At 45.8% G+C, this 26,441-nt stretch overlaps 1 protein-coding gene across 1 annotated transcript; it reads right to left on the bottom strand.

Moving 5' to 3' along the window:
* Positions 1-18,680: 18,680 nt before the first annotated feature.
* LOC120944409 lies at positions 18,681-20,293 on the bottom strand (the record flags this gene model as incomplete). Its single annotated transcript, XM_040358467.1, has 1 exon — positions 18,681-20,293. A coding segment is annotated over one exon (1,590 nt), but the record flags the coding sequence as incomplete, so codon positions are not given.
* Between the last annotated feature and the right edge of the window lie 6,148 nt (positions 20,294-26,441).

Below are 26,441 nucleotides of genomic sequence, written 5' to 3'. Positions count from 1 at the left end.
GTCAGCAGTTATTTGACACTCTATATACTCCTATTCCTACTGCTGTTCATGATGGCACCTCCTGCCCATGTGATATGACTCTGTATCAACTACTACTGTTAATACTACTGCTGCTTCTGCTGCTGCTGCCCAGTCAAGACACCTATGTCAGCAGTTATTTGACACTCTATATACTCCTATTCCTACTGCTGTTCATGATGGCACCTCCTGCCCATGTGATATGACTCTGTATCAACTACTACTGTTAATACTACTGCTGCTTCTGCTGCTGCTGCCCAGTCAATACACCTATGTCAGCAGTTATTTGACACTCTATATACTCCTATTCCTACTGCTGTTCATCATGGCACCTCCTGCCCATGTGATATGACTCTGTATCAACTACTACTGTTAATACTACTGCTGCTGCTTCTGCTGCTGCCCAGTCAATACACCTATGTCAGCAGTTATTTGACACTCTATATACTCCTATTCCTACTGCTGTTCATCATGGCACCTCCTGCCCATGTGATATGACTCTGTATCAACTACTACTGTTAATACTACTGCTGCTGCTTCTGCTGCTGCCCAGTCAATACACCTATGTCAGCAGTTATTTGACACTCTATATACTCCTATTCCTACTGCTGTTCATGATGGCACCTCCTGCCCATGTGATATGACTCTGTATCAACTACTACTGTTAATACTACTGCTGCTTCTGCTGCTGCTGCCCAGTCAAGACACCTATGTCAGCAGTTATTTGACACTCTATATACTCCTATTCCTACTGCTGTTCATCATGGCACCTCCTGCCCATGTGATATGACTCTGTATCAACTACTACTGTTAATACTACTGCTGCTGCTTCTGCTGCTGCTGCTGCCCAGTCAAGACACCTATGTCAGCAGTTATTTGACACTCTATATACTCCTATTCCTACTGCTGTTCATGATGGCACCTCCTGCCCATGTGATATGACTCTGTATCAACTACTACTGTTAATACTACTGCTGCTTCTGCTGCTGCTGCCCAGTCAAGACACCTATGTCAGCAGTTATTTGACACTCTATATACTCCTATTCCTACTGCTGTTCATGATGGCACCTCCTGCCCATGTGATATGACTCTGTATCAACTACTACTGTTAATACTACTGCTGCTTCTGCTGCTGCTGCCCAGTCAAGACACCTATGTCAGCAGTTATTTGACACTCTATATACTCCTATTTCTACTGCTGTTCATGATGGCACCTCCTGCCCATGTGATATGACTCTGTATCAACTACTACTGTTAATACTACTGCTGCTTCTGCTGCTGCTGCCCAGTCAAGACACCTATGTCAGCAGTTATTTGACACTCTATATACTCCTATTCCTACTGCTGTTCATCATGGCACCTCCTGCCCATGTGATATGACTCTGTATCAACTACTACTGTTAATACTACTGCTGCTTCTGCTGCTGCTGCCCAGTCAAGACACCTATGTCAGCAGTTATTTGACACTCTATATACTCCTATTCCTACTGCTGTTCATGATGGCACCTCCTGCCCATGTGATATGACTCTGTATCAACTACTACTGTTAATACTACTGCTGCTTCTGCTGCTGCTGCCCAGTCAATACACCTATGTCAGCAGTTATTTGACACTCTATATACTCCTATTCCTACTGCTGTTCATCATGGCACCTCCTGCCCATGTGATATGACTCTGTATCAACTACTACTGTTAATACTACTGCTGCTGCTTCTGCTGCTGCCCAGTCAATACACCTATGTCAGCAGTTATTTGACACTCTATATACTCCTATTCCTACTGCTGTTCATCATGGCACCTCCTGCCCATGTGATATGACTCTGTATCAACTACTACTGTTAATACTACTGCTGCTGCTTCTGCTGCTGCTGCTGCCCAGTCAATACACCTATGTCAGCAGTTATTTGACACTCTATATACTCCTATTCCTACTGCTGTTCATGATGGCACCTCCTGCCCATGTGATATGACTCTGTATCAACTACTACTGTTAATACTACTGCTGCTTCTGCTGCTGCTGCCCAGTCAAGACACCTATGTCAGCAGTTATTTGACACTCTATATACTCCTATTCCTACTGCTGTTCATGATGGCACCTCCTGCCCATGTGATATGACTCTGTATCAACTACTACTGTTAATACTACTGCTGCTTCTGCTGCTGCTGCCCAGTCAATACACCTATGTCAGCAGTTATTTGACACTCTATATACTCCTATTCCTACTGCTGTTCATCATGGCACCTCCTGCCCATGTGATATGACTCTGTATCAACTACTACTGTTAATACTACTGCTGCTTCTGCTGCTGCTGCCCAGTCAAGACACCTATGTCAGCAGTTATTTGACACTCTATATACTCCTATTCCTACTGCTGTTCATCATGGCACCTCCTGCCCATGTGATATGACTCTGTATCAACTACTACTGTTAATACTACTGCTGCTTCTGCTGCTGCTGCCCAGTCAATACACCTATGTCAGCAGTTATTTCACACCCTATATACTCTTATTAAGACTGCTGTTCATCATGGCACCTCTTGCCCGAGTGATTTGACACTGTATTGTCAATGTCTACTACTACTATTACAGCTCAGTCAAGACACCTGTGTCCCAATTTTTTGGTACACTATTGACTACTATGACCACTACTGATGCTGTACAGTATTCCCCAAGTGTTTTTATGCTATGTATTACTATTACCACTACTGCTTGTAAATCATGCCTGTGTGATACTTAGTGGGAATGCTTTAATAAGCATTCCCAGTATGGATACCCGTAAATGTATTAATCTTAATTAGTGTGAATGCTTTAATAAACATTTCCAGTATTGATATACGTAAATTTAGTAATCTTATTATTCCTTACGTTTTTTGGTTCTGCGTAACTTCGGCATACTTTCAGCTATTGAGACCATTCAACTGTAAAAATGTTCGTCTCTTTCAGCTAATGATGGGACTTCTTCAAGTTTTTTTCTACTTTTTACACTTTTATAAATTTTAAGCTTTTAGACCCTTTTTTTAACATTGAAGTCAATGAGAACATCCTTTTCCCCTTTGAATTCACATGCCCTGCCAAAAGTTTCAGCTACTTCATACTTTCACTTACAGACACTGAAAAAACTGTAAAGCGGTCACAAAATATTTAGCTATCCGGCTATGACTTTTCAGATCTTCATCGTTTACAATTTTTTGTTGAAAACGCAATTTACGTTTTGCGAATTTTTCACAAAAATGCGATAGGTTATAATGTAATCCTATGGAGGGGATTTAGAGTCTGTCATGTGACCTTAACATTGGAGATCTTTGTAATTAAAAATATCTTTACAAAAAGGGGAAACAAAATGGTCTCACGCCCACAAGATCTACTTTTCATACACAATTTTTATATCAAAACGTAGCTATGCTTGTCTGGTTTCTGGCAATGTGATCAATTCTGCGATACGTATTTTAGTTTTAGTTATTGGAGCAACAGCCAGAAATTATGTCTCATAGACTCTCATGTTAAATTATCTAAAAAATGTTGCTGCAAAACTCACAAAGACGCTGTTTTCTAAATCGCAGACATGGCCACATTTTTAAGTTTATCAACATAAATTTCATATCAATGCGTTCACAAGGGCCGTGTATTTCAAACGGTGTAGTCGTTGTATCGATCGCATGTACGGTTGAGGATTTATTAAGCTTTGTTTGGAGGCTTAAATCATGTATTTGATCTGTGAATTAAAAGCGTTTGTAATGTTATTTCTTTCCATAAATAACTTTCCTGACCTCAGTGCAATATTCCTCCTCACTGACCTGGGGGGGAGGGGAAACCTCTTGAGGGGGGAGGGGCGACCAGGAAGTCAGCATACTCTATACTTTGCAGATAGAGAAAGAAGCTGTGTGTCCTAAAGATAGTGTAGTGGTTATGGTGAATGTCTTTGGCAAGGGGCTCAGCAATTAAGCTATTCAGCATTCCCACTCGCATTTTCCTCAGGAAATGCATTGTCTAGTTACATTATATTTTAATACTACTGCTGCTGCCTCCATGCTGAGTAAAGCTTCATGACCTCTCTGGCACAGCGGATTCACCAACAGCCTCCGCTTCAAGCTACCAGACCGGATCGTAACAGCAAGTGTAACTAAAACAATTAACCTTATGTTAAACCCTGGTTTGCGGCCTTTATACTGCAACCATTAGGCTGTCTGCAAGAGCAAATCTGCACTCTCTCTCTCTTTCTTGCTCTCTCTCTCTCTCTCTGTATATATATATATATATTTATTGTTGCTTTTGTTATGTTCATTTTTCAACAGTTTATTTTGTGTTCGTCGTGTCTGTGTCCGTGTGCTTTAGTTTGTCCTAGGTTTGTGTTAAATAAAATGATAGTATAAAATGTTTTTGCTTATTATGAAGTTAGATGTGTTGATGTTGATTTGTTCGATGTGAAGTTAGATGTGTTGAAAAACCTAAAAATCGATCTCAAAAAGAAATGAAACATTTCCAAAAAATAACATTTTTTAATCAAAAAATTAATTCAGACATAGCTGAGCATGAGCTTCTGAAGCCTTTCCAGCTCAGCAAGATATTCTAATTGCTGCTGGTCTAGCTGCGTATTTTGCTGGACCAGGTATTTAATTTGTTCATGATTTGCCTTTATCCTCTGATGTGTCTTCTTTAGCAGCGCGTGCTGCTGCATCATCTTTCTTGCTACTGTTAGGATATAATAAAAAAACATTTGGATTTCAAAGAACGTTACCAAATAAATAAAATATTTTTTTTGCTTATTAATCAATCATTATCATGTGTATACACTTGTTATGTGTCTAACACATCCCGGGAGTGCAGAATTATTAGGCAAATGAGTATTTGGACCACATCATCCTCTTTATGCATGTTGTCTTACTCCAAGCAGTATAGGCTCGAAAGCCTACTACCGATTAGGCATATTAGGTAATGTACATCTCTGTAATGAGAAGGTGTGTGGTCTAATGACATCAACACTCTATATCAGGTGTGCATAATTATTAGTCAATTTCCTTTCCTTTGGCAAAATGGCCCAAAAGAAGGACTTGACAGACTCTGAAAAGTCCAAAATAAAGAGATATCTAGCAGAGGGATGCAGCACTCTTAAAATTGCAAAGCTTCTGAAGCGTGATCATCAAACAAAAGAAACGTGTGGAAAAACAAAGGCGCAAACTTAACTGCCCATGACCTGAGAAAGGTTAAGCGTGCAGCTGCCAAGATGCCACTTGCCACCAGATTGGCCATATTTCAGAGCTGCAACATCACTGGGGTGCCCAAAAGCACAAGGTGTGCAATACCCAGAGACATGGCCAAGGTAAGAAAGGCTGAAAGACGACGACCACTGAACAAGACACACAAGCTGCGACGTCAAGACTGTGCCAATAAATATCTCAAGAAAGATTTTTCTAAGGTTTTATGGACTACTGAAATGAGAGTGAGTCTTGATGGGCCAGATGGAAGAGCCCGTGGCTGGATTGGTAAAGGGCAGGGAGCTCCAGTCCGACTCAGACGCCAGCAAGGTGGTGGTGGAGTACTGGTTTGGGCTGGTATCATCAAAGATGAGCTTGTGGGGCCTTTTCGGATTGAGGATGGAGTCAAGCTCAACTCCCAGTCCTACTGCCAGATTATGGAAGAGACCTTCTTTAAGCAGTGGTACAGGAAGAAGTCACCATCCTTCAAGAAAAAAATGATTTTCATGCAGGACAATGCTCCATCACACGTGTCAAAGTACTCCACAGCGTGGCTGGCAAGAAAGGGTATTAAATAAAAAAAAGTAATGACATGGCCTCCTTGTTCACCTGATCTGAACCCCATTGAGAACCTGTGGTCCATCATCAAATGTGGGATTTACAAGGAGGGAAAACAGTACACCTCTCTGAACAGTGTCTGGGAGGCTGTGGTTGCTGCTGCACGCAATGTTGATGGTGAACAGATCAAAACACTGACAGAATCCATGGATGTCAGGCTTTTGAGTGTCCTTGCAAATAAAGGTGGCTATATTGGTCACTGATTTGTTTTTGTTTTGTTTTTAAATGTCAGAAATGTGTATTTGTGAATGTTGAGATGTTATATTGGTTTCACTGTTAAAAATAAATCATTGAAATGGGTATCTATTTATTTTTTGGTTAAGTTGCCTAATAATTCTGCACAGTAATAGTAGTCACCTGCACACACAGATATCCCCCGAAAATAACTAACACTAAAAACAAACTAAAAACTACTTCCAAAAAAATTCAGCTTTGATATTAATGAGTTTTTGGGGTTCATTGAGAACATGGTTGTTGTTCAATAATAAAATGAATCCTCAAAAAATACAACTTGCCTAATAATTATGCACTACCTGTATACTTCTAGCATCAATACCATATTATGGTTCTACAATCTGACAGGTGCGCTTTATATGTTGTCCATTTTTATATCTACATTTTGTTGTTGAAATGTTATTAATCATTGTGCACATATTTACCTTCCTGAGCGAGGCTCACAGGACCGCTCTCTTCCTCCTGCTCTTCCGCTTGAGAAGCTGGGGTGGTGGGGGGGGGAATCTCCTCAGCTTGCTCCTCAGCAGGAGCTGGGGTTGGGGAGTGGGAGGGCCCTGGCTGCTCCTCTTCATCCATCTCCTCCTCTGCCGCATCCTCCTCTGCCGCATCCTCCTCCTCCTCCTCATCGGCCTGGCGCCTTCTGCGCTTGGCGCGGATAACTGGCATTGGAGCTCCTATAATAACACAATGTTCATATATTATAAAAATGTTTTCTAATGACGTATGCAAATTCTGTGTACTCTGCTGTATTGTATATGAATACAAATTGATTTATATAGACAGTTAACCAATGGGACAATGTTATATTAAAGGGTCTTGTGGGCACTACAGGGGACTGAGCGTGAGCTGGGATGCAACCATGTTAAAATGAGCTGTTTTTGTCTCCTTTGTTTTGTTCAGACCATCTCATGTTAAAAAAAGGGCCTGATGGAGCACACGGGATTACTATAACAACCCCACTCCTAACACAGGAATTTAGTGGTAATCTATATATATAAAACTCAACGTGTGTGTGTGCATAAATGTATGTATGTATGTATGTATGTATGTATGTATGTTCCAGCATCACGTACAAACGGCTAAAGATATTTATATGAAACTTGGCACACAGGTTACTTATATGTCAGCCACAAACATAGGATAGGTGGTTTAAACCTTACCCACCCCCACTTGCCATGGTCGGGGTTTTTCTTTAAAGTCCCATGCAAAGCAATGGGAAAATTATGTTCCCACATAACTTCTGTGTTCCTGTCTGCTGCCCCATGTCTTTTTTCAACAGTACTATGAATACCTTGGCCGGTGGTGATATATGTTAGCACAACATGGCATCTTGGTTAACAACATCTGACCTTACATGAATTACATATGACCTTACATAACTGTCACCAAAGGAGCTGCGGTGGCTCCACGCGATTGCCACTGCACTGACAACTGATTCACCTCTGCAGCTAGGGGTTCGGATCCCGCTCTCGGCTACCTGTGAATTGAGTTTGGTGGTCTCAGCCCCGCCACTGGTGGGTGTGCTATGCGAGGTTGGGTTGGGAGGACCCCCTCACACCCGCCATTGCCAACCGGGGCATGGAGAAAGGTGGCAGATTGCCTCTGGGGGAGGCCTCCCAACTCCTGCAGGCCGGCTCCTCTCTCTTTCGAGTTCACGCACAAAATACACTTTTTTAAAAAAAAACATAACTGTCAACAATAACTTACCTGGATGATATTTAGCCCGAAGACGTCTGACATTACCCATTTGGCGCCTCTTGAGGTCAGACCACTTCTTAACAATGGCCTTGTGGTCATGTTGGCCGCCAAAGTCAGCGATTAGGGCGCTGACCACAGCCCTTTTCTGTGGCTGCCGCCGCAGGTCATCATATCCTGTTTCCAGGAACTTCTGCAAGATGAAGAACAAAGTATATTGTAATACTTCTGTTGACAGCCTTATGGATATATGACGTAAATGTATGCTATTCAACAATTGGAAGCATTCTCGCCTTATTAATCAATGACAGGGGTAACATGAAAGATTTTATATCCTGCCATTTCGGTCGCCACCTTTTTTGCATAAATATAGCAGCCATTATCATTTGCATAATTATGAATATATTATTAACAACACAGGATACACGTATAGGGGAGATATGCGTTGCTAACTCTTTTCCCTGTCAGGAGCCTAACGCCCCGGGGGGTCAGAGACGGGACCTTTTTCGGAGGACCACTGACGTATGTACCAGTCGCAGTTTTTTGTGATGTCACTCTTTAGGTGTGTGCACATTTTTCACTGCATCCGGGTGGAGTTTTTGGGTTGTGTTTTGCACGCCACAGGCTTTTCAACAGGAAAAAAACAGCTGGAGGCAGAATGGTTGCAAAACACTACGTGTTTGTTACTTAACTCTGGGTTTCAAGACCAGTCCACCTCCAGCTGTTGCAAAACTACTACTCCCATCAGCCACGGTCTGTCAGTGCATGCTAAGAATTTTACTTTTGCTGCATTTAGGGTGCCACAGTTTAGAGACCCGTGCATAAAGGCCTGAAAAATGGGGGCCTGCAGAACTTACAATACTAGAAGTGCCAGCATTCCCAGGCATGCTGGAAGTTGTAGTTCTGCAACATCTAAAGGGCAATATGTATTCGAACGTCCTTGGGCCTTGAGGACACTGAAGTCAGGACGTTCGCATACGTCCTATGTCCAAAAATTTTTTAAATTCATTATGCTAAATAACAAGGAAAAGTGCCTAAATACACATTTGCCAACCAGGGTGTCTGCAGCTGTCCAGGCATGCTGGGACTTGTAGTTTTGTAAAAGCAGGAGACACATTTTTTGTGAAATACTAATATATGATCATATATACTAACTTTTAAACTAGACTTAAATGCTGGGCTGGGCTGGGACTTGTAGTTTTGTAAAAGCAGGAGACACATTTTTGGTTAAATACTAATATCTGATCATATATACTAACTTTTAAACTAGACTTAAATGCAGTTGAAGATGATGAAATAACAGTGGTCAAAATACTTACACAAATCAGCAACTTTTCCTCAGACTTAGTGAAATTGCTTCCAACCATGTTGCTGTGTGATTGCGCTGCGATCATAAGTTGGAAACTGGCAAGGCTCCAGGAAATGGTCGCGTGTTGTTCGCGTGTTGATTGCGCTGCTTGGACCGAGATGGGTCCATATGGCTTCGGCTGTATGGACCACAGTAACTCTTTTCCCTGTCAGGAGCCTAGGAGCCTAACGCCCCGGGGGGTCAGAGACGGGACCTTTTCGGAGGACCACTGACGTATGCAACCGTCGCAGTTTTTTGTGATGTCACTCTTTAGGTGTGTGCAAATTTTTCCTTGCACCGGGTGGAGTTTTTGGGTTGTGTTTTGCACGCCACAGGCTTTTCAACAGAAAATAACCAGCTGGAGGCAGAATGGTTGCAAAACACTACGGGTTTGTTACCTAACTCTGGGTTTCAAGACCAGTCCACCTCCAGCTGTTGCAAAACTACTACTCCCATCAGCCACGGTCTTTCAGTGCATGCTAAGAATTTTACTTTTGCTGCATCTAGGGTGCCACAGTTTAGAGACCCGTGCATAAAGGCCTGAAAAATGTGGGCCTGCAGAACTTACAATACTAGAAGTGCCAGCATTCCCAGGCATGCTGGAAGTTGTAGTTCTGCAACATCTAAAGGGCAATATGTATTCGAACGTCCTTGGGCCTTGAGGACACTGAAGTCAGGACGTTCGCATACGTCCTATGTCCAAAAAAATTTTAAATTCATTATGCTAAATAACAAGGAAAAGTGCCTAAATACACATTTGCCAACCAGGGTGTCTGCAGCTGTCCAGGCATGCTGGGACTTGTAGTTTTGTAAAAGCAGGAGACACATTTTTGGTTAAATACTAATATCTGATCATATATACTAACTTTTAAACTAGACTTAAATGCAGTTGAAGATGATGAAATAACAGTGGTCAAAATACTTACACAAATCAGCAACTTTTCCTCAGACTTTGAGAAATTGCTTCCCACCATGTTGCTGTAATATTGGGAAACTGGCAAGGCTCCAGGAAATGGTCGCGTGTTGTTCGCGCAATTGCGCATGCGCGATCGAAAAATCGCAATCGCAATATGTATTTTGGTTAAAATATCATACATATTCGATTTCAGAGTGCTGCTACAGCAGTTTTCGAAATATCTGCAATAAATTTCGCATTCGCATGTTGCGATATTTCGATAAAATATCAGGAATATTCTGAGCCAATCAGAGCGCTCCTCCAGCATATCTCGAAATTGCGCAATAAATATCGCATTCGCATGTTGCGATATTTCGATAAAATATCAGGAATATTCTGAGCCAATCAGAGCGCTCCTCCAGCATATCTCGAAATTGCGCAATAAATATCGCATTCGCATGTTGCGATATTTCGATAAAATATCACGAATATTCTGAGCCAATCAGAGCGCTCCTCCAGCATATCTCGAAATTGCGCAATAAATATCGCATTCGCATGTTGCGATATTTCGATAAAATATCACGAATATTCTAAGCCAATCAGAGCGCTCCTACCGCAGTTATTAAAAAAATCGCAATTATTTTCGCATTCGCAATAGCGAAAAATCGCATTCTATTAATTTCGATAAAATATCACGAATATTCGAATTTAGCGAATATATCTCGAATATTCGAATATATATTCGAGATATATCGCGAAATCGAATATGGCATATTCTGCTCAACACTAATTGTTGTCACTACCCGTGTAGTATTAGTCACTGACCTAAATTTGATTTTATGTCTGTTTGATTTTATATGATATTTCATACTCAATAAATCTTTAGTTTTCTATACCAAATTGTACTGTGTGCCCTCAAAGCCCAATCAATAGTTTCTCACCTAAATTCTCTAACACTTGAATGATCAACTTAAACACCTGGTTCCAGTACTGAGTGATTTTGGGGCACGCCCACAGCAGATGGTGCAGTGTGCCAGTGTTCCCGCACAATCTCCAGCATAGGGGGGAAGCCCCAGGGGCAAATTTCGATATACGGTAGGGAGTGAGGTACCAACGAAGTAGGAACTTTTGATACAGCTCCCACAGATTGGCACTCCTAGTGGATGAGTATGTGACCCTGAGAGCCATTTCCCATTGTTCTTCCAAATATACCTTATCGAAATCCCTTTCCCATGCTCTCATAGGGAGAGACTTCTGAAACACACATTTATCTTGTAGTATGGAGTAGAATAGTGAGATGCCCCTTGCTTTTGGTGACTTAGAGAGATAGTATTGGCGGACCTGCCACGGAAGTGAAATAGAAGTTTCTTTGAAACCTTTCAGGAAATGACAAATCTGCAGGTACGTGTAATGGTCAGTCGGAGGTAGGGCTAGTTCTAGTTGAAGGGCTCTGAAGGTCTTGAGGGCGGGCCCTACGTATAGATCTGCTACCTTCAGCCTACCCCCTGGATCCCATTTGGCAAGTGAGATATTAGGGATGAACAGTGATAAAGCTGATAGAGGGATCATTAGAGGTAAGGATCTTTGTTCAGGGGATGGCTGTAGCGCCAGGGACTTCCAAGCCGCAATAGATCCTTGGATCGTTGGGCTCATCGCGGAAGACGGGTGGGGCAGGAAGACGCTAGATAGTAAGTAGTCATAAATATCTTCCCCCGGGGACCTGGTGTCTTTCCAGTACTGACCAAAGACTAGGATTTGAAGAGGGGAACCATCCCTTCAGCTGGGCAAGGATAGAAGCTAGATGGTAATCTTTAATGTGCGTATGGCCTATCCCCCCTACTGATCTATGTTTTATTAACCTGCTAAATGCGCATCGAGCCCGCTTGCCCCCCCATAAGAACTTATTGATCAGGGATTGTAAAGAGGAGAAAAAGGAGGCAGGGACCGGGATAGGCAGAGTCCTGAAGATGTAAATGAGTTGGGGAAGGATCTGCATCTTGAAAGCCGCAAGGCGGCCCGACCAGGAGAGTTCAAACTTCGCCAGATTGTTTAATTTAGATGGAATTGACTGTAGCAGGGGGTAATAGTTTTCTTTAGCTAGCTCAGAAGGCTTGGGGGTAAGAATTATACCGAGATAAGAAATCCCAGTGTCTTTCCAAACATACGGGAATCTTTCAGTTAAGGACTGTTTGAGAGCAGGTGCAACACCCATTCCCAAAACGTAGGATTTAGCGTCATTGACCTTATAGTAGGACACCGAGGAGAATAGATTTAACGTCTCTTGGACTGAGTTTAAGGAGGATTCTACTTCTGTGAGCATGAGGATGATGTCATCCGCGAAAAGGCTTATAGTGTGTGTCGAGTCCTTGCTCCTGAACCCCCTGATCTTGGGATGCGAGCGAATGTACGAGGCCAGAGGTTCCATGAGCAAGTTAAAAATGAGTGGGGAGAGGGGGCACCCCTGGCGTGTCCCATTGGAAATATTAAAGGGGGAAGATAGCATGCCGGATATATACACCTGAGCTGAGGGGCTAGTGTAAAGCGCCATTATCGCAGAGTGGATCTCGCCCATAAAACCAAACTTGGTGTTATGTACTGGAACGTACCTTGTAGCCAGAGCCTAGTGTGCAGGAGGAGGCCTCTCTTACAGCCCCGGCTCTGGAGCTGCTGGAGTTGGGACAGCAAGCTCGGGAGCACGGCGAGGTAGGAGTGCCTGGTGATGATAGCAGCTCGGCACCAGTGGTGGTCCTTCGGGACGGTGGTTGTAGGAGACAGCGTCTCTGGAGCTGGCACAGGCACTGGATAGCAGGAGCTGGTAAAGCAAAACCGGGTTAGCAGATAATCAGGTGGGTTAGGCAAGCGTAGTCAGATTCAGGCACAGGGTCTGGTAACGATGGGCAGGAGAGCAGAGCGGAGTCAGAGCAAGCCAGGGGTCGGAGTGGAGAGGGTCGGATGGTCAGACGGAGCCGGGTCGGTTTGAGGTAACAGGTTACAACAGGTCACAAGTTTCACAGATACAATGCTGCAGATCAGACAGCAAAGTTTCACTGCAGCTGCTTGCTTTTTAAAGGCTGAGTGGCGCCAATCGCGCATTAACGCGCACGCGCGCATTCCCGCCATCGTGCACGTGCGCGTGTATTAGGCGCACGCGCGCGCATACGAGCGCGCACAGATGCGCGCATTTGGCTCATATCCGTGTGCATGTGGGACGCGCCTGCGCACATGAATAGGCGATTGGTGCTGATTCTGACCATCAGTAAGTGTGCGCATGCGTGCACGCCGGAGCCTATTGGCAGGTCCCTGACACTTGGTAAGGACCTTCTCTAAGTAGACCCAGTGAATTCTATCAAACGCCTTCTCTGCATCCAAAGCTAGGAGCAGAGAAGGCGTTTTGGTCACATTTGCTGCATGAATGATATTGATTAAACGTCGCGTCGCGTCTGCCATCTGCCTACCCTTTGTGAACCCTGATTGATCCATATGGATCAGAGTCGGTAGTATATCAACCAACCTATTTGCGATGAGTCTGGCATAGAGCTTCAGATCGTTATTTAGCAAAGAGATCGGTCTGAAGTTCTGTGGCGTAATTGGATCTTTCCCAGGTTTTGGAAGTGCCACAATTAGAGCGCGTAGCATCTCATTGGGGAAGGAAGAGGAGGAGGCAGCATTGTTATAAACATCAGATAGAAAGGGAGCGAGATCAAGTTTGAAGGTTTTAAAGTATTCCCCTGTGAACCCATCAGGACCGGGAGATTTATTGATAGGCAAGGAGTCAATCACTTTAATAATCTCCGGGACCGAGAAGGGTGTATTAAGTTCATCCAGCTGGGCTGGCGTAACTCGGGGGAGACTGACCTTGTCCAGGAAGGTGGATATCATGGACTCGGTGGGCTGAATCGTGGTTTGATCCTCCTTCAAATTGTAAAGAGAATTATAGTAACAGCTAAATGCATCCGCAATAGCTTGTGGGTGATATAATTTTTCTTTCGTGGTAGGATGTAAAATGTAGGGAATTTTAGTTTTGTATCTGATGCCCCGAAGGCGGTTAGCTAAAAGCTTCCCAGCTTTATTACCGCTGACATAATATGACATCTTAAGACGCCTAGTTGCTAAGTCAAAATCGTTGAGTAGTACTATTCGCAAATCATATCTGAGTTGCGATAATTGAGCCGATAATAATTGAGTGGTGTTATTTTTGTTTTGGACTTCTAAGGTGTGAATTTTGGTGATCAGGTCATGTATTTGCTGTCTCCTCCTTCTCCTGACCCCAGCTCCCATTTTAATAAGAACCCCCCTCATATATGCCTTATGGGCATTCCAAAGAGTCATAGGATTGGCAACAGAATTGACATTGCTAGAGAAAAAATTGGACAATTCCACCTGCAGCTGAGCCTTGGTAGTGCCACCCTGGATCAGCCTCGAGTTGGACCGCCAGACGAAGCATGAGTTCACGCCTGGCGAGTCAGCAACCGATAGCATCACCGAGGCATGGTCTGACCAAGTGATGTCATTGATTTTGGATGCAGTGATTTTGGGCAATAGCCATTTGTCCGTAACGAAAAGATCCAGTCTTGTATAAATTCGGTGGCTTGATGAAAAAAAAGAAAAGTCCCTTTCTGATCCATTGAGACACCTCCAAGCATCGTAAAGTTCCTGAGTATGTAGGAGTGGTTGTAGCGAATGGCGATGCCGGGTTGTACAGGACGTCGAGTCCATTAGTGGGTCAGGGGGAAGATTGAAATCTCCGCAGAGAAGGAGATAGCCCTTTTGAACTTTTTTAGCTTTCTTAAGGACTTGGTGGATGAATCGGATCTGATGGTTATTGGGCGCATAGACATTGACTATGGTATATGTAGTAGAGGCAATATCACATACTAAAATGTGGTACCGACCTAGGGGGTCGGCTAGTTCGCTGTGTTTAGAGAATGCCACTGTGTCTCTTATTGCAGTAAGTACACCACCTTTTTTAGCCGATGAACTCGCTGTGAAAACATGTGGAAACTTAGGGTGGGTACATGAAGGCATTTTCTGTTTGTGAAAGTGGGTCTCTTGTGCACATAGTACATCTCCCTTGTGGTGGATAGCCTCATTCCACATAGATTTCCTCTTCACCGGGTGATTTAAACCTTTAGTATTGATCGTCAAGAATGTGACAGGCATAGGTATTTGTGAGCAAAAAGCGGTGCAGAATGAAAGGTGGGTACATCACTTACAGTTTGCGAAGCTTGTATGTGGTGAAGAGGATCCTCTAACAATTGGCACGGTCTCGAAGGTGGCGGGTCTCCGACTGTTTGAAGTGACGTGGCTTCAAACAGTCGGAGAAGTGGCTCCAGGTGAAGAAATGAAGAAGAAGAAAAAGTTGAAGCAAAACAAACGAAAATGATTGCAAGGGGGTAGGGTAGGTCATAATGACCTGGGTGTAGCGTGTACAAACGCTAACTCAGAGTGGGGAAAAAAAAAGTCTAGCTCAATAATTTACTCCTTAAACAGGGGTACAGCTGCGGATTAAATAGTGTAATTGCTCTGTTCAGCGGGCATATTAGCGGTGGGAACGGGCGTTTTATTCGGGTTAACAAGTTGCCAGTCGTTGCCTACCTGTGACGGGTCTCCCTTGGTTGAGCCTCTTGTGTCCTCCTCGGGGATGATGAGCCAAGATTTAAGTAGATCCAAACCCTTGGAGAGAGAGTCAACAACGAAGTCCTTTCCCTTATTAGTAATGATAAGTTTAGTAGGGAAGCCCCACTTGTAAGCAATGTTGTGGTTGCGCAGGGCTTTTGAGATGGTATTCAAGTTGCGCCTCTTCTGCAGTGTGTACTGTGACAAGTCCGCAAAAAACTGCAGATCCCTATGTTGTTCAGGAACAAGATCCTTGTTGCGGGCTGCTCTCATCAAGCGCTCCTTAACATGGTAGAAGTGGAGGCGTAGAATGACATCGCGGGGCACATTGTCAGGTAGATGGGTAGGTTTAGGCAGTCTATGGATCCTGTCCATGGTGACATCTAATGCCGATACGCCAGGCAGAATGGAGGTTATTATGTCAGTGACATGATCTAGCAAGTCTAGTTGTTGAACTGTTTCGGGGATCCCCCGTATTTTAAGGTTGTTCCTCCTTGCGCGGTCCTCAATGTCTGCGATCTTGGCCCTCACCGCTTCCATCTCCTCATCCCTGGCATCGTGGGCATCTGAGTGAGTGAGTGAGTAACTTGTATAGCGCAGCAAATGCGAACTTAATCGCCTCAAGGCGCTTGACATCCAGAGTAGTACAGATTTTTCAGAAGAGGTGGGTCTTTAGCTTTTTCCTGAATGCCCGATGGTTTTCTTCCAAGCGGATGGTCGTGGGTAGAGCATTCCAGAGCCGTGGTCCTTGGACCGAGAATCTTCGTTCTCCTTTCGATTTGTAGCGGGATTTAGGAATTTGGAGAAGGTTTTGGTTGGTAGACCGGAGCATGCGCTTGGTGACGTACGGTTTTATTTTCTCGCATAAGTATTGAGGAGCTTTTCCCTGTGTACATTTGTGGGTAGGGGTGTAATGGATCGTCACCGATCCGTGATCCGAACGGGCCACCCCGTTCGGATCGGCACACCCCGCGATCCGCGGAGCGCTCCGGAGCCTAGGCCTAGGAAAGTCCCCGGCTTCGGCCTAGCTCCGGAGCGGCGGCCAGTCTGCTTGCCAGAGCCCAGCGTGACACGCCTCCCCGCCTCCCCGGGGAGGCGTGTCACGCTGTGCACTGGGCTCTAGCAAGCTGAATGGGAATGTTACCGTAGCAGTGAAGCACTGGTGTGAAAGGAGGGGGGGGAAAGGGGGAAAAAAGAGCACAATAGCAATTCACAGGGGTGGATTAAAGAGGAAGCAGGTGAGGCTGTTTGGGACTTAAAGTACAATCTTGATGTTTTTACAGCAAAAATATATATTATATATATATATATATATATATATATATATATATATATATATATATATATATATATATATATATATATATATATATATATATATATTTTGCTGTAAAAACATCAAGATTGTACTTTAAGTCCCAAACAGCCTCACCTGCTTCCTCTTTAATCCACCCCTGTGAATTGCTATTGTGCTCTTTTTTCGGATCAGCAAAAAAAAAAAAAAAAAAAAAAGGTTCCTTTTTTTAATTGGTCCAAAAAAAAAAAAAAAAAAAAAAAAAATTATATATATATATATATATATATATATATATATATATATATATATATATATATATATATATATATATATATATATATATATATATATATATATATATATATATATATATATATATATATATATATATTTATGGTCGTGGCCCTATGATTGAGAGGGAAGTGAATCACATAAACACGCGACAAGACTTACAACATAAATAGACCTGGAGTGTGCCTTGATGGTCTGGTCGGAATGCCCAGAAAAAGGGGGCATACAGGAGATAGATAATGGGAAGTTGTGTGGAAGGATGTGTTTGAGAACTGCCTTGAAAAGGGAAGGGTGGGAGGGTATCGTGCACTGGAACCGACAGTGAGTGTGGGTGAGTGCTCTGTTTAAATAGTCTCCGGGCTCCTCCCATAAACTCAGGCCACCATTTTGGCCTTCTAATTTATGGTCGTGGCCCTATGATTGAGAGGGAAGTGAATCACATAAACACGCGACAAGACTTACAACATAAATAGACCTGGAGTGTGCCTTGATGGTCTGGTCGGAATGCCCAGAAAAAGGGGGCAAAAGACTCAGATAGGGAAATAGCTTTTATTGATTGTTGGGTTATTGAGCCAGTATGGAAAAGGCCTGTGCCATTTCTTCCTGAGGGTTCGGGATATAGGTAGCAAAGCAAGCGGACTTCCATCGGCCCAGCTTCTTGATCACGTGCTCTGGTACTCCGTGTTGGGAGGCGGCTGAGGCTGCTCCAATACGGAAGGAGTGTCCAGAAAAGTGACTGGGGTTGAAGCCTAGGTTGCTTAGGAGGATCCTGATGTGTTTTATGAATTGGCTGCTGCTGAGGGGGCTAGTTAGAAAGGGTAGTAAGGGGCTGTTCTCAGATTGGTCGGGAAGCTGAGATAGTCGATCAAGGACTGTTACTGGGCACCAGGCGTTGTTGGTCTGAAACAGCAAGATGTCGACCCCTGGGCCTGTTTGTTGCATCTTACTGACTAGGAGACGAAGGGTGTAATGGTTCTGAGAGCGAGTCAGGTGGCGTCGGAGCAGTGTGTGGCTGCTGGGGCCGCTGACTGTGAATTCGCCGGGTCGTAGGAAACCATAAAAGGCCAAGTAGATGGCCGCCTGGATGACTAGGCTGGGCAGTGCCCCGAAGGGGGAACGGGTGAGGATCTCGGACATGTCCCTGAAAATGGCACTGGTGATAGGTAGGCGTTTGCCACTGGTCACTGGTCTGAGTTTCTGAATGCCTCGCAAGAGTGACTTAACGGCATGGGCGGTGAACACTGACGGTCTGCTGGGGTCTTCTAAAGATAGGAAGTGCTGGACGCCGGCTAGGTACAGTTTTATAGTGTTATGAGCGAGGGCTAGCTGGGTATGGCAGTATGACACGAAGGCTAGAATGTGTCGGACATCGCCTGTTGCTGCTCCTGGGCAAGAGGCCAGAAATTTGCAGTAGGTGTTCCAAGCCATGACATAGGATTTCAATGTGTTGTGAGACAAAGACTGGTTGATGAGTAGAGTTGCGTTGGCGAGGTGAGTTTTTAATCCATCGTTAGCAACGACCAGGGTGGGACAGGGGTGGACATTGGGTCGGCTCCAGGCTCCTGCTGAAAAAACAAGGTGAGGTTGAAACGGGACAGTGCATCAGCAGCGGTATTGAGTTTGCCTGGAATATGTCTACAAACAAAATTAAAGTGGTGGCAGAGAGACAGCTGCACGAGCCTACGCAGGAAGGACATAATATGGAGAGATCGGGATCTGCCCTTGTTAATTATGTCAGCTGTGGCCTGGTTGTCCGTGGTAAAAAGCACTGTTTGATTTGTCCACGTGTGGCCCCAGAGCTGGGCAGCTGCAACGACCGGGTAAAGCTCGAAGAGAGATGACGACTGGGTGAAGCCTGGGATTAGGAGGATTTCTGGGGGCCAAGGTTCGGCGAACCAGTGACGGCCAAATATGGCCGCAAAGCCGGTGGAGGCTGCGGCATCGGTGACCACCTGTGGAGACTCGTCTAAAAGAGCTGGGATGAACATTGAGATGCCATTCCAGCTAGTGAGGAATTCATCCCACATGGCCAAGTCTGATACTGCTGCCTGATCTAGCTTGAGGATTCGGTCTGGGTCTTGTGCTGGCGTGAGAAAGACTAAGAGTCGTGATATGAAGGACCGTCCTTGAGGGATAATCCTCATAGCAAAATTCATCATCCCTAGTAAGGACTGTAACTGTCTCCTGGTACATCCTTGCGACTGAGTGAAGTCGTGGATAGTAGCCCTGATGCGAGTTAATTTGTCAAGAGGCAGGCTCGCTTGCATGGCTTGTGTGTCTAGGTTGATACCTAGGAAGGTGATGGAATGTGCTGGTCCTTCTACTTTGTGCTCGGCTAGGGGCACATTTAGGTTGTTGAAGACCACCCTTAATTTGTCTAGATCAGTGGGGGATGTACCTGGTTGCTCAATGAGCAGGAAATCATCAAGGTAGTGGATGACTGAGTGACAGTGGGCCTGGTGGGACAGTATCCATGTGAGGGCCTGGGCAAAGACATTAAAGAGCCATGGGCTACTTTTTGAGCCAAAGGTCAGTTTGGTGGCGAAGTAGTAGGCCTCTCTCCATTTGATGCCGTGCCAGCGCCAGAGGGACGGCTCAATGGGAAGGAGCTTGAACGCGTCAGATATATCCGCTTTGGATAGCCAGGCTCCGGGGCCTATTGAGATGATTGTTTGGATGGCCAGGTCCACTGAGGCGTACTTGAGGGAAAACTGTGCAGAGGGGATTAGGGAGTTCAGGCTGGGGATGTGGGAGCAATGAGGCGCAGACAAGTCGTACACCAAGCGGACTTTATTAGTGAACTTGCCCTTGACAAGCCCAATAGGGCTAACTCTCCAGACTGGGAAAGGAGACTGTGGGAAGGGGCCAATAACAAAGCCTTTATCCACTTCTGACTGTAGTAAGGAGTCGATTGCTTGCGTGTCGATGGCTGCTGACTGGAGGTTCTTGCACTCGTGTGAGGTGAGGGGTAAGGTAATGAGGCCAGTGTGGAAGCCTTCTGTGAAGCCGTGCACCAGAAATATGGCCAGTGAAGGAGTGGGGTGAGTAGAGAGGTAGAAGCCTAGCCAGCCAACATCTATTCGGCTTAGTCAGGCCTTTGAGTCCTGTTTGAGTTGACAGGTGGTCTTTGGGTGAGCTTTGTGGCATGCTGTGCAAACGTGGAGTAGCCTGCACTGGCTGTGAAAGCAACCGGCGTTATTAAAATTGTTGCAGATGGGAGCGCCTCCTAGGAAAAAGATAGGCCGTCCTAGTCTATCCACTTGTCGTTGCTGACTGGGACCTGGGAGGCTCTGACTGGTACTGGAGGGAGGGAGGGTAGGCAGGGCGCTTAGTGGAGTTATCGGAGCACCAATTTGCCGTGTGGGTAGAGGACTGGCAGAGGGTGCACAGTGGTGAGCGGAGGCCTGCAAAATGCCGGCAGAAAAGCTCTGTGTCACAAATGCTCCAGTCTGTCTTGGCCTGAAACTGGCTGAGCTTGGCAGCTGCCTTGGCCGAAAACGAGCGGTGGTAGTCATAGAAGGCGTGCCCTCCGTACTTGTAACCTAAATCTGTGACTGAATGGAGATATAGGTCCAGCTCTTCCCTCCTGTTGGGGGCGGCTGAGCAGATGATGTCCCTAAACATTCCGAATGCCAGGACGAACTCAGTGACTGTAAGTTTACGGCTGAGTCTGGGGTCTTTTGATTTGACGACTACCGATACGTCCCCCCAGGCATATGCTCGGTTGTCGGCCACGTCGTGCACCGAAACCAGCAGAGACGCTAAATTTACGTCCTTTCCCTCCAAGATATCCTTCCTGAGGCTGGCGGAGACAAGGTGCGCGGGGATTACGGTAGAAGAGGACTCTGGCGTACCTGTAAGAGGGGATGCCAGCGCCGAAACCACGACTGTGTCATGGACGGGTGTGAGAGGACGAGCCTCCAGGGTTGCGACTCTGGTCTGTATGTCGGAAACTGTTGCGGATAGTGTGGCGACCATGGAGTGCAGCTGGGAGATAGCCCCGGATATGGACTGCAAGGATGTCTGTGGGTTGGAGGGTGCTGTATTGGGTGTTGGCGGGAAAAGTAGCCTGAAGAGCTCTGCCTTCCGGGCCGTAGCGGGGTAGGGGATGCCCTTGCGTCTAAGCTGTGCTATAATCCTGGGGATGGTCCATGTGCGGAAGGTCTGCAGGCTGCCGCTCTCTGAGCCTGTGGAGGGTGACAGAGGGGCGGGTGTGAGGTCAATACTGCCGGCCTGCGACATGACTCTGACTGAAAAAGAATAAGTGGGTGCGAGTATACATAAAGAACTGTGGTATTGGATTGCAGCAACGAAAGGAGGAGGCAAAATATTGGGGACGGGGACTTGGTTTAAGAAGGAGATTCGTTGGCTACACACTTGAGTGGAGTCCTGGAAGGGAGGTCCTGGCACGGACTGAGACTGGGTCGACCGGGAACTTGTTTCTTAGGGGTGAACGACCAACCTGGTGGGGTTGAGACCTGAAGTGGACTGATCTGAGGAAGAGAGAGAGGGTGATGAGTAGCTGGTACGGTACTGAAGATAACGTATGTTCTGGGTTTCGCTAGGCGATTGTGGGGGCCATGATGTTTGATGCCAAAGGGTGTGAAACGGAGTCTGCGATGGTCATTATGAGTGGTTTGGGCTGCTGAGGCAGCATTGCATGGTTTAGCAAGGGTCTCGGTCTGGTTTGCTGAGATAAGAAGCCTGGTCGCAAGGGCAAGAGTGTGGACTGCTAAGACGATATTGCATGGTTTAGCAAGGGTCTCGGTCTGGTTTGCTGAGATAAGAAGCCTGGTCGCAAGAGTGTGGACTGCTAAGACGATATTGCGTGGTTTAGCAAGGGTCTCGGTCTGGTTTGCTGGGATAAGAAGCCTGGTCGCAAGGGCAAGAGTGTGGACTGCTAAGACGATATTGCGTGGTTTAGCAAGGGTCTTCGGTCTGGTTTGCTGAGATAAGAAGCCTGGTCGCAAGGGCAAGAGTGTGGACTGCTGAGACGATATTGCGTGATCTAGCAAGGGTCTCGGTCCGATCTGTGGAGATAAAAAGCCTGGTCGCAAGGGCAAGAGTGTGGACTGCCGAGACGATATTGCGTGGTTTAGCAAGGGTCTCGGTCTGGTTTGCTGAGATAAGAAGCCTGGTCGCAAGGGCAAGAGTCTGGACTGCTGAGACGATATTGCGTGGTTTAGCAAGGGTCTCAATGTGGTCTGCTGAGAGGGAAAGCCTGGTTGCAAGGGCCTCAGTCTGGATTGTTGAGGCGATATTGCCCGGGACTCGGAGGGAGTCTGGCTGCTGAGACGAAATTTGCGCGATTGCAAGAGTCTCGGTAAGTACAGGTGTGAAGTTGTTGTGAGACGATAGCGTGGTTGCTGGGGTCTCTGCGAGTGTGGGGCTGTTGAGATGGCGTTGCGTTTGCGAGGGTCTGAAAATGGGGGTGTACGCAATGAGAGTTGGCTGGAAGGCGGGAACTTCCGGTAAACTTGCGAACAAAAGTTTCCTTGTGAGAAGGGAAAAAACAAACAAACAAAAAAAAAACTTGCAACAAACTGTGATGTTTTGTCATGGCAGGTTCTCCTGTCATATACCAAGCATTCAGCACTTTGCTGAGAATCTGCTAAGGCTGCCATAATTGTTACATCAATATTCATAAGGACTTTGGCGTAATCTTCTGAACATTGTATTGCAATATACATTAAGAAGGTGGCATGTCTTGGGGAGTGGGAAGGTGAAGAGTTAACCTCGGGTGGAGGAAACTGGGGATGCTGTAACATCACGTTATGATCCACCTGCATGTGCAAGCAGCACCCGGTGGCCGGAAGGGAGCACTGCACGTCTGGAGGGAAGCCAGGGGTGCTGAGCATTCTGAAACACAGGGAAACATGCCGCTGCTCCGTCTAAGTGACAGACTCAGCAAAGAGATCATCTGGCTGTGTACAAGTAAATGACAGGGGGGAGGGGGCTTCCGACATGTGGTAAGCAACACAAAGTTCCGCGGCGGGAAATTAACACAGGATGGGGTATACAGTACACGCCAATACTGATGTAACAACATGACCAATGGAAGGTAATAGCTCCTACCTGCGCCGGAGGGCGGAATAGCAAGGAAAGCCACGGACGAGTAGTAACAAGGAAGACAGGAATATGCTGTGCTCTGGATCGTCGGCCTGGTGACGTAGATATCGTGCACTGGAACCGACAGTGAGTGTGGGTGAGTGCTCTGTTTAAATAGTCTCCGGGCTCCTCCCATAAACTCAGGCCACCATTTTGGCCTTCTAATATATATATTTTTTGGACCAATGAAAAAACGGACCCTTTTTTTTTTTTTGCTGATCCGAAAATGATCCGATCCGTGACTCCTGATCCGAGGATCGATCCGATCCGTGAGTTTTTTGATCCGTTGCACCCCTATTTGTGGGTGAGGCAGAGCGTCTTGAATGTCACCCGGTCCTGTACGGACAGCCAGTGGAGGGACCTCAAGACTGGGGAGACTGATTCCCACGGCTTTTTACCTGTTACCAGTCTGGCTGCCGTGTTCTGGACAACTTGTAGACGCGCCATCTGGTATTTTGGTAGTCCTAAGTAGAGGGAGTTTGCGTAGTCGAGTCGTGAGTTGATGATTGTTCCGACAACTACTGCCGTGTCTTCTTTCAGGATAAAGGGTATGAGTCTACGTAGCATGCGGAGCAGATGATGAGAGCTGCTGATGACTGATCCTATTTGTGCATCCATCGTCATGTCTGAGTCGAAGATGACTCCGAGACTTTTGATTTTTTTGCTTGGTGCGATGGTTTGTCCGAGGATGGTGGGTGGTGTCCATGTGGTCCTAGCAATGGATTTCTTATTTGCGTGAAGGATGAGTAGTTCCGTTTTCGATCCGTTAAGTTTGAGGGAGCTTTCGGTCATCCAATTGTCGATCAGTGTGAGGCACTTTCCAAGTTCAAGAAATTGGTCTTTTTTGTTGGTGATTCGAAGGTAAAGCTGCGTGTCGTCCGCATAGGAGTGGTAACGCAGGTCCTGTTTGCTGATGATTTTGAGGAGCGGGCGGATGTAGATGTTGAAGAGTAAGAGGCGAGAGGGGTGATCCTTGCGGGACTCCGCATGTGATGGTCCGTGTTTCTGATGTGAAATCTCCAAGTTTCACGGTCTGAGTGCGATTTTCCAGGAAAGATGCGAACCACGGTAGGGCTGCGTCAGAGACTCCTGCTACTTCTTTGAGTCGCGTGAGCAATATGTTGTGATCTACTGTGTCGAAGGCTGCACTGAGGTCCAGCAGCACTAGGAGACAGGATTCTCCGTCATCTGCTGCTTCAAGGGCGTCATCCCATATCTTGAGAAGAGCCGTTTCTGTGCCGTGGCCTGGGCGAAAGCCTGATTGTAGAGGATCTAGGAGTTTGTGGTCGTCCAGGTGGGGCTGGAGTTGTTGCACTACTGCTTTCTCCATGATCTTGGAGATCGTGTTCAGGCTTGTTACCGGTCTGCGCTGGTTAGGGTCTTTCGGATCGAGGTTGGGCTTCTTTAAGAGAGGTTTTATTATGCCTTGTTTGAGGTTGTCCGGAACCATCCCTTCCCTGAATGATTGGTTTATGGTGTGCGTTATGGTGGGTGCCAAGATGTCCGTGCATTCTTTCAAGAGTTTTGTCGGGATGATGTCGTTTGGGGATGTGTTGTCTCGGAGGCTTCTGATGATGTTTTTTGTGGTGTCGATGGTAATTGGGATCAGCTTGAAATTCATCGAAGTTTTGTTGATTTCTTCTTCTTGCTGTATCTGAGTGGGGTTTATGTTTTTTTTCTGTTGAACTGTTGCCCGAATCTTTTCAATTTTGTCGATAAAAAAGTCTGATAGTTCGTTGCAGAATTCTTGTGTCTCACTTGCAGGGGGCTCCAAACAGGAGGGGTTCATAGCCTTAGAGACTAGTTTAAAAAGTTCCCGTGGATGGTTTATGGCTTTGGAGATGGTGTTTGCGAAATGGTCTTTTTTGGCTTTAAAGATCGCTTTGTGGTAATTATTGGTGAGGGTTCTGTACTTTGTGAGGTTTTCTTTTGATGGGTTCCTCCTCCAGGCTCCTTCAGCTCTTCTGCGTTCCTGTTTCAGTAGAGTGAGAAAGTCATTAAACCAGCCTGAGTTATTTTTTCGGTTGAGAGCTCTGCGTTTTGGAGCGACTGTATCTGCTGTTTGTAGTAGTGCTTTGTTTAAAGCGTTGAGAGTTTGCTCCGTTGAGTGGTTCAGATTTGGTACGTCTATTTTAGTTGCTAGTGTGATTTTGAAGAGCTCAGAGTGTAATTTCTTCTGTGATCTTGCCCAGTGTATAGTTGTTGGGAGTTTGGGTTTTTGAAGGACGGTATTGGTGGTTAATATGAATTTGATGGCGTGGTGGTCCGTCCATGGTAAAAGTCTATTGTCCATGGTGTTGACATTCACGTTTTGTATGAAGATGAGATCCAAAGTGTGACCTGATGTATGTGTTGAAGTCTTTATCAGTTGCTGCAGACCCCGTTCTTCCAGTTGGTCGATGCAGGCGGTGGCAATGGGATCCTGAGTTGAGTTAGCCCAGAGGTTGAAATCCCCAAGTAGCAACAGGTTTTTGGTTTTCAGAGTGTGCGTCGAGAGGAATTCGGAGAAGGGTGTGAGGAGATGCGTTTTTGGTCCAGGTGGTCTGTAGCATAGTAGTATATGGACGGTTTCTTCTGGTGTAGTTTGAAGTTGCAGGGTGAGAGTTTCCATAAAGGGCAGAGAGTTCTGTAGAGTAGGTTTGGTGAGAGCGAGGTGGGATTTGTAGATCACTGCAAGGCCTCCTCCTCTTTGTCCTGTTCTATGTTCGGTTAGGATGCGATAATTTTCGGGCACCAATTCTGCTAAGATGGGGTTACAGTCGGGTGTTAGCCAACTTTCTGTGATAAAGAGGCAGTCTGTATTGTGTTGGACGATGAAGTCGTGGATTTCCTTTCTGTGTTTGACTGCAGATCTTGTGTTGATCAGGGCGCATTCTAAGTGTTGCAGTCGCTGCAGTGGCTTCTCTTTTTTTGGGTTTGGTTGACGGTAGATTCTTAGTAGTCGTTCTTTCTGTAGTGTTTTTTCAGTGGTGGCTGGGAGCGTAGCGGCCAACTTCCTTAAGTTGCGGAGGGTGTCCGCTGCGTACTTGATGATGATCATGGTGGGAGATAAATTGATGACGAAATGCTGGTACTGTAATCCTGTTGATCCAATGATGATGGGGATGGTCCTCGGGGGGGGGGGGGTGG

Source organism: Rana temporaria, chromosome 6 (assembly GCF_905171775.1).
Source record: "Rana temporaria chromosome 6, aRanTem1.1, whole genome shotgun sequence".
Taxonomy (NCBI): Eukaryota; Metazoa; Chordata; class Amphibia; order Anura; family Ranidae; genus Rana; species Rana temporaria.
This window is presented reverse-complemented; position numbering and strand designations above follow the sequence as displayed.